This window comes from Lycium barbarum, chromosome 7, assembly GCF_019175385.1.
Source record: "Lycium barbarum isolate Lr01 chromosome 7, ASM1917538v2, whole genome shotgun sequence".
In the NCBI taxonomy this organism is placed as follows: domain Eukaryota; kingdom Viridiplantae; phylum Streptophyta; class Magnoliopsida; order Solanales; family Solanaceae; genus Lycium; species Lycium barbarum.
This window is the reverse complement of record NC_083343.1, coordinates 107,060,143-107,069,323: the sequence shown is the minus strand read 5'-3', so window position 1 is coordinate 107,069,323 and position 9,181 is coordinate 107,060,143. Positions and strand designations below refer to the sequence as shown.

General features: G+C 37.1%; 1 protein-coding gene across 1 annotated transcript; it reads right to left on the bottom strand.

Annotated features, from left to right (window-relative positions):
- Positions 1-467: 467 nt before the first annotated feature.
- On the bottom strand, positions 468-2,462 carry LOC132602386 (uncharacterized). The gene has a single exon (XM_060315259.1). It carries the CDS (start codon positions 1,735-1,737, stop codon positions 808-810), a length of 930 nt encoding a protein of 309 aa, XP_060171242.1. The 5' UTR covers positions 1,738-2,462; the 3' UTR covers positions 468-807.
- Positions 2,463-9,181: the final 6,719 nt, after the last annotated feature.

Here is a 9,181-nt window from a genome sequence, read left to right as displayed (position 1 = left end):
CAAACAATTACGTATCAGTTCAGTGGCACATTTTTGCTGCTTGTGTTGGCAAGAAAGGTGTCAATGTTGTCATGAAAGGAAAACATGAAGAGGACATGGTGTAAGACTTCACAATTATCTCAAGAATTTAAAGCCAGTGAATTTTGAATCAAAACCTTTTTTTTATATAGTGTGTAAAGTTCATTGATCACACGTAAAATTAACTCAAGATGGATGGATGTATGGATTATTCCACACAATTCATGGGTTCAATATGGTTAACGTCTAAAAAGGGTTACACGTTTTAAATGTACGAAAATAGCCGGGCATCCAACAACTTGATCGTATGACCAGAACATGGTCTCGCACCGGGAGGTCTCTAACTAAGTTGATAGAAAATTGAAGAACAATTGGGTCAATCATCAAGAAGAAATGAAAAGCAGAGCTAATAAGATTTTAATTCAGTGAATGCGAAATACCACAAAACTCATTATATTCTCAATAACAATTGGTGTAGGCAAAACATAAATATAACTAAATTTCTTAAATTGTCCGACTATACATATATGAGGGAGTATGCCCGCCCCCATGCACATACTCTGCATCCGCCAAGTTGAAAAAAGCATAGCGTTATATCGAATAATATTTTCACAAAATTCACATTAATTTGGAGTGAAAACACCAAGAAATTTAGCTTTACTCTGCTGATCTCCACAAGACATTTGCTTATCCAGTTACAATTTCTTTGAAACTGGAAGCTCATGCTTATAATTCTTAGATTTTATACCACTTTTAGCAATTCTCAATATTCAATGGTGTGCTTAGCCCTCACTCAATCTTCCATGCATACAAGAAGAGGCAAAATGGCGATGCTTTGGAGTAGCTTAACGTCGAATAATACTTGCTATGGTCACTGCAATCGCTGCCACCGCCCACGCTACTCTCTTCCCTGTCACTGTCGTCCTCAGACGCCCCCGGCTTGAAAATAAACAGACCATGACCGGACCCCGGTGAACAAAACAACCAAGCGTGCACGTCCCAGAAGACTTGCACGGGTTGTTTGTTAACTAACACAGTTTCGTTTCCTCTGAACTTCCATTGCAAATTTTTTATGTGAATCAAAACAATCCCATCTATGCTTATCCACATTTCAGGATCCCTAGGCCCTGAAGTTGAGCTCTCTACCACAATGTCACTTTCTTGTTTTCTTTGATCAAATTTAGCTCTTGTTGAGAAACTTTTCTTGCCAAAAACATGTTCTTTCTTGTAAAACAACAAAGCATCCACAAGGGTTGGCCTTGATTTGGTTTTCTTGTAGGCTTTTTTCTTGTAATCCCCTAACAATAACACAACCTCTTCCTCGGAAACTAAGGCAACGTAAAAATCCGAACATGGTTCTGGACTTCCAGAAAACTTTGCTGATCTTAGATCCCAATATGCCTCCAATTGATTCCCATCAACTTCAAAGGTCTTGTATCCTTTTTTGGCCCAAAAATGCCAAGGTTTAAGATCAATCTTGCATGTTTGATGATAATCACTTTCCACACTATCGACCGTTAGGGTCACGGAATGATTCATTAAATTCTTGCTCCATATAACAGTCACATTGCGCCAATAGCCCCCAATATGAGACTGATAAACACACGTGACACTACTTTGCGCATTCTTGGGGTTTACAGGATCATCAGTTAGTTTTTGGACGAGAGGCGGTTGAGAAGAAGAAGATGATTGTGCCCTATTTGCAACATGATAAGCCATGTTTTAGAATATTTATTTTGTCCAGCTTCTCAATTCATCAACTGAATAAAAACAACATTTAAAGGTGATGGAACAAGCATGATTCCCAAGATACATGAAACTCATGGGATAAAATTTAATTTTCTCTGCAGGCTAGGTGAATTTCTAGATTGTGCCAGTCATACACCCAACGTCGAATAATCATACTCTTTTATCAGATCTCCACATGAATTGAGAACAACATATGCACGTTACCTTAAGAGAAATTATTTTCTCAGATTTTCAATATATCAAGACAAAAAAAAAAGTAACTATTATGCCCTTTTCTAACGAATCTTATTGTTTTACGATTTCACCGACTAAAAAGGTTATTATCTGCCATTTGCAGGCATGCCAATGCCTAGCTTGAAATGGGGTTGCCAATAACAATATTAAAATTAAGAATTGCAAACGTCTGAAAGAGATTAATTGGCTGTGGACTGGGAATTTTGGAGAAAATTTGCAAGGAAAAAAGTTAGTTTGTATTATTTGGTGGAAGAAAGAAGGAAGTTTAGACATCGGTTTTTTCTTCTTTTTTTTTTTTAAATTTTATTATTTGTCTACTTTTTATTTTTGTGTGGAGAAAATATCTCTTGCTAGAGGCTGGGGGCAAAAGGCTTCCGGGAAGGAAGGCCACAAGGTGAGAAAATATTTCTACAAGCCTCTGAGGCAGCTGCATCGAGTGCAAGTAGGTATTATCATTATTAATAGGCACCTTATTAATACTTAACTAATATATATATATTTTTTTTTATTGGTTAGAGAGTATTTCTTATTACCTATAGTTTACTTGTACTGCTTATTTTCATCCATTTTCACATGAAAAATATCATATGGCATGGGGTTAATCGAGAAAAATAGTGTTGAACGATATTTATATTTTCCTATATTTTCACTATAAAAGAGTCGGTTAAATTTAAGAAAACGTTTCAGTGAGATTACATCACATGCAACATTTTGTTTTAAGGTATATTAATTACTTATAAATAGGTGAAAGAGGGAGTTGATTTGTGTGTGTGTAGGGGGGGGGGGGGGGGGGGTCCCGTAAAATACGCTTTGTAAATGCTACTCTCAGTTTTTTTTTTCTTTTTTTTAAATTGACAATTATTTCCATTGATCAATGATGTGCAACAATACAATTTGAGTTTGGATCTGGTGTAGGCTATCGTCCACCAAATAGTATATGCGGGACCTAATTATCTACTAGTTTCCTGAAACAGTGTAGAAGTAAATAGACAAGATATTACCGTGGAAAACTCCTTGCTCAGGGGATTAAAAACCACGACCTACCTCGTAGGATTTCTAACTTCACTAGATTGAGCAACTTCATATTACAACTCTTGCAACCTAGAAACTAACACACTTAATCCCTCAACCTTACAATACCCCTATTGTAAGCAACTCTTGACTAACGCTTAGTCAAAGACACTCTAATACACCTAGAGTAACTCTAGCCTAGTGTACCACTCAAAATCTTGTGAAGATAAACTTCCTACAAGCAACCTTTGACAATTCAAAATACCTACAACAACTTCTTAAAAGAGAAGAGCAGGTATACAATTTAAAGATCAAGTAAACAAAGACTCACAAAAACCTAAAGAACATAGACATAATCTGGTGTCTGGATCAGGTCCTTCGGCTTTGTAAGTAGCTTTGCTCTTGAGAGCTTGTGGAGGCAAGGTTTGCACAAGATAGTTTTAGGTTTTCAAGTGATACCCAATATGTTGGAACATGTTGTATATATATATATTGGGGAGCATGTGGGTGTGATGGAGATCACTCATCCCATGTTGACTTATGGCATGGGCCGCAGCACTGATGTATAGTTGTACAATGGGCAGTGCAGCTTTACAGTTGTTACTGCTGACTCTACGATGTACAGAGAGAAAAGATCTCAAACCAGATCTCTCTCTGTTTCTCCAGCAATTTGATAATCGTCAAAATGTAGAGAGTTTCTCCAGCAATTTGACAATCATCAAAACGTAGAATGCACCTAGTCCTATCAATTTCCCCCTTTTTGATGATGACAAACTTAGAAACAATGTTCCCCCTAAGAACCAAGTCCCACCCCCCTGTGAAATAGAACAATTTTTAAAAATCCTCACAACATGTTAGCAACAGGATTCATATACATCTTGGAGGACAAAGTTACCCAATCAGTAGTGGTGCACAAACCAACGTCATCCTTCCCCATTAAAAACAGCATCGCTCATCTAACAAATCAAATTTCCCCTTTTGCCATTATCGAAAAGTAATTAAAATACAGCTGGTAAGAAGTTCAGCTATATTAATTCGGAGCCACTAGAGCAATAAAACATGAACAGAATAGAGGTGAGCAAGCTAGCAATGAAACACACAGACAGAGTAATTGCCCAATAAAGATTGTAGCGGTTCTATTTTTTTCGATTCGTATTTGCATTTGCCTCATTTAAAAAGGAAAGTGTCCCGGGGAAGTACGGTTGTCAATCGTACCGGGAAAAAGGAAAACATATACTTCTACGTGGATGGTGCTCTAAATGGACTTATTTTAGAGTCGCCACCTAATTTTTAGGAAATTAGGAAAAACCAGTTCGAAAAGGGTTCATTTAAAGAAGTTAAGTCTTAAAAGAATCCTAATCTAACCAAAGTATGGGTAAGGGTTCTCGTGATCCCCCGGGGAAGGTGTTAGGCATCCCGGTATTAAGGATCCGTAAAATACGATTGACCTACGAGTTGTAATAGTATGCCTTTGTGAATATAAATTGATTGTGATAAAACAGTTTAGTTTCATATTTCCGCAAACAGAAATTAGTCATTTATGCAAAATATACCACGTTTCAAGAATTAAAAGTGATAAAATTTTACCCAAAATTGGGTGTTTAGGGTGTCGGACTAGAACACTTAGACTAATACCTAAAGGCTCTTAACCTAAGTAAGACTCTACTTAAGTCCACCCAAAAATAGTTTTGAAAAATATTTAGAGCATAGGAAAATAGTTTTTAAGAAAATAAGTTAGGTATACTATTATAGTCCATAGAATATTATACATACATATATATATATATATATATATATATATATATATATATATATATATATATATATATATATATATATATACATATAATCCATTTTTATTTCTATCTTTTTCTAAGTTTTAGTAAATTTTTTTTTTTAGCCTAAGTCTAAGTAGTCATAATTAGTCTCATAAGTTTTGTCCAAATCAGTCCACACGTCCAAGTCCATAGTTTTTTGTAAATGTTCAAATAAGTCCCAAACTTCATAAAAGTCGGCAGTTTTAGTCCTTTAATCAAATCAGTCCCAATTAGTATTAATGCCTCAAATTTAGTCTTATCTTTCGTGGAAAATTCATTTTTTGGCGATTTTAAAATTGGCAATCTCATAAGGGTTCCAATTGGCACAATAATTAGGTAAATAATCAATTTAAAGCACACAATTTAAATGTGGTAGAGAATTTGGCCCGACCAAGCCCAAAAGGAAGACATTTATACAATCAGTCTCGCCTTAATTCCAACGTATGCTCCATTTTGCTCCAATGTTGGGTTGACTCGATCTAGACACGTTAGCGGGGCCCACCAACGGGTTTTGGATGGACAGAGTGGTAAAGGACATACATGACATTAGTATATGCTCACAAATTAAATTAAGAGATTAAAACTATAATCGTAATTATTACAATGCCCAAAAAAATGAATTACATCAGATCTTGGCCAAGCCCATGTAATAACAACTCAAAACTGTCTCTAACGTCGCAAAATGAAGGCCCAAAACAATGGTAGCAGCTCAGATACATAAATCACAAATGACGGGCCCAAACTCATTCTCTTCTTAAATTCTCTTTAAGTTTCAAAGCTGTGGTATACACAATATACTACTAATATACTACTTAGTTTTCTTCCTAAATTACTAGGAGCCCGTTTGGATTGGCTTATAAGTTGCTGAAAACAGCTTATAAGTTGTTTTCAGCTTTTTTGAGTGTTTGGCTGGCCAGCTTAAAGTTATTTTGCGCTTAAAATAAGCCCAAAAAACTAATTGAGCCCGTTTGGCTTAGCTTATCTAAAGCAACTTATAAGCTGAAAACAGCTTAAAAGCTATTTTTTTTAAGCCCATCCAAACAGGCTCTAGGTGTCAAGTCTCTAATATACATGATATACTACCAGTGTATCACTAATATATGAAGAGCAAAACCCTTTAAAGGGCATACCCTCCATATACACTTGATATACACTACACATTCAGTTAACCTTGACTCTAAACACCACATTCAAGTCATGTACAAGTCACAAATTCCCCAGAAATCCACACAATTGTAAACTCAAGTTTTAGCTACTAACCAAAGCTTGAACAATCAAACCCAGATGCAAGGCCAGTTGGCACAGAAGCAAAAATGCCACAGAGTAGTTCATCAGACACAAGGTGAAGAAAACACATAGCTTTAGGCAATGCAAAGATAACAGGCAAGACATAATAAGTGTTTGAGACTCAGAAGATGACCATGGCATAACTAGGAAGAACATGAAGGTTTAACATGAATATAAAGTCAAACAGAACTTAACTATGGCATAAAGAATAGCTAAGACAGGATCAACAAATTCCTGAGAGGGTGAAGCCAACATAAGTGCAAACATAGTTCAAACTGTAGACATAGCAAATCACAAATGACAAGAGACTTGCATGAGAGCAATCACAGATTCAGTTAGTCCTAACTGTGGCCAAAATGAGTTCATGACACTGTCCACGACTCAAAATACTATACTAAAATTTTTATGGGCACCAACAAGCAGGCAGAGGTGGGAAATCATGTATATGGGCTATAGGAATTCACAAACCAGCTATAAAGTGTAACGACCCGTCCGGTCATTATTTAACATTTCACGAAACCTTGCCCAATTTAAGTCTAGGGTGGTAGTTAATAAGCTTCATAAGATGTTTTAAGAGTTAGGAGTGGGAAAAATAAATTTCGGAAGATGTGGAAAATGTCGGGCCAGAATTTAAGGGGGACCGCTATAGCGGTTAGTGGACCGCCGTAGCGTTACCGCTATAGCGGCATGAGGACCGCAACAGCGGTCCACGCGGAAACAGTGTCCGAAATTTGATACTCAGTCTATTTTTCTCTCCTTTTTCAACATAAGACTTTCAAGGGCTGCTCCTAGGGTTCCTCATGAAAGAAAAACCGTAGCCCCCAAGAAAAATAAAACCCTTCTAATCCCTTTTTCCACCTTTCCCTATGAAGGATATCCGCTCATGGATTCAGATGGAGGTTAAGAAGACGAGCAATTCATGGAGAATCAAATATCTGTTCGCCAAAGAGATAGGTTACGGTTTACTTTAGTTACACTTTGATTAGCTAATTGTATATACGCTTAGAGTTGACGGGAGAATGCTTGCTTAGGTCTTCGGATACAGAGTTTGGAGGGACGTACTTGTAATATGATTAAATTAGATATAATTAGGGCTATTATAATAATGATTTAGTTTAATAGGAAGTGATGTTGTCGCTATGTAGATACCTCGTATTTACTTGATGCTACCCTAGGAGGGAGGGGGTGAATTCCGTGCGTATATCTTATTGTTGAACGTTCATATGGTTATTTCCGTGAAATTAGGAGGTCGTATTAATTGAATTATATGGAGTTGGTTTACATTTCGTCCATCAACGGCTGGGATCATGATTGAATTGTCATATAGTTTCGTGTATTGCAACTTCCTCGTTCATGCGGAAATACAGGTAATAGGCAAGGCTGAATAATGCATTGTGTTATCCGGCCTTGTGGCCGGAGGATCGAGTACTTAGATTACATAAATGTATATGGATTGATATGTCCCGTGTCCGAGGTTAGTTTCGGAGCATAGGTTTGTGCTCGGGCCCGAGGAGTATTCCGGAACGAGTGGTACATGGACACCATGGGTCCCCTGCAGGTCATGCCTACTGAGCAAAGACATCAGATAGCGTGTATATACAGCGCGTCAGTTCTTGCATCACATTTGCATTGCACTGCATTCTCATGATTTATTATTATACATGTGTGTGTTATTATCGTCAACATTGTCCATTAAACCGTGTGTGTTGTTTGAGAGCCTGGTGGGGGAGGGGTTTTATGCGAAGTAAGTGTAGTGTTGGTTGTCAGATAGTGGTTTATTTCCTTAGATATATCGTACCCCAATGGTAAGGTGAGTAGGTGGAAAAGTGCAGCAGACGGCGAATGTGAATGCGAGAGTTACCAGGTTGTGATTTAATGAATTACCTTAAAGTTAGGGAATAAAAGAAGCGAGTTTCAAGGGTTGGGAGGTAAGGGGGAGGTGTGGTAATGGTCTTTATCTAGAATCGTGAGGTTCATTAACTTATCTGTCTATCTTATTAACTTTATATTGTATTGCGTGAACTAATTTTAGTCGACCTATGATGCTTATTAGTACGTGCGGTGTACTGATACTACTCTTGCTACGCCCTTTTTGGGGTGTAGATGTGTTGCAGGATTTAGCTGAAGTTTCGCCGCAAGGGTCTATCGGATATTCTCCTACAGCTTCGCCTATCTCACTCCCGCCGGAGGCTGTGTCATTTATTTTGTCCTCTTGTATTTTAGGAGCTCTTGTACCTGTCTAGACTAGATCCCGGGGTTTTATTGCGGATTTATTTATATTGAAACGAATCTGTAATAAATGTCTAGTTAAATTTTATTATTTTTAAGGATGATTGTCACATGCTTTCAAGTGTTGGGTTTTATCGGTAAGGGTTCGCCTACTAGCTTGTCATATGGTAAGTGCCCGCACGATCCGTGGGTTGGGTCGTGACATAAAGACAGGTATAAGTGTGCAGGTACTACATTTATTCCAGTAAAAGCAGTTTTGATTTTAGTTTTAGCATACATTTATTCTAGTAAAAGCTGTTCTGATTTCAGTTTTAGCATGACATTGAGTATCAAAATTCAGAACCAAACATAGCATAATCAAGGAAGGCATGACACACTTTTAGGTGACTAGACAAGTAGTGTTGATAGTAGAAAGGAAAAGAAGTGAAGCAGTTCAAGATTGAGGTAAATGAGACAAAAAACAGGCTAGGGACCATACTCATAGTCCTTATTCCTGAACTTTTTAGGGGGAAATTAAATTATATGATCCAGTTAGGGAGATAGAGTGTTTGTGGTACTTTATCTAAATTTCAAGTGGTAAATTAGGTCATGGTACTCTCAAACAAAAAGCAAAGACAGGGCAATGTCATATAAGCCAAGAATTGATCAAGCAAATGGCAAAGAAAAAAGACAACTACACAGACTGAATTTAACCCTTTGCTGCAGTTTTTTGGCTTAGTTTTAAACCTCTTATGCCCATTATTCTATATTGAAATACTAGGCACAATAGTTCCCAGGAAACTATATTCAAGAATCAACTTAGAAGAGCACAAGTTTATAAAAAGGAATAGACTGCA

Excerpts from the sequence above, each read along its gene's own strand:
- LOC132602386 (XM_060315259.1), bottom strand. The coding sequence starts at position 1,737 with ATGGCTTATCATGTTGCAAATAGGGCACAATCATCTTCTTCTTCTCAA.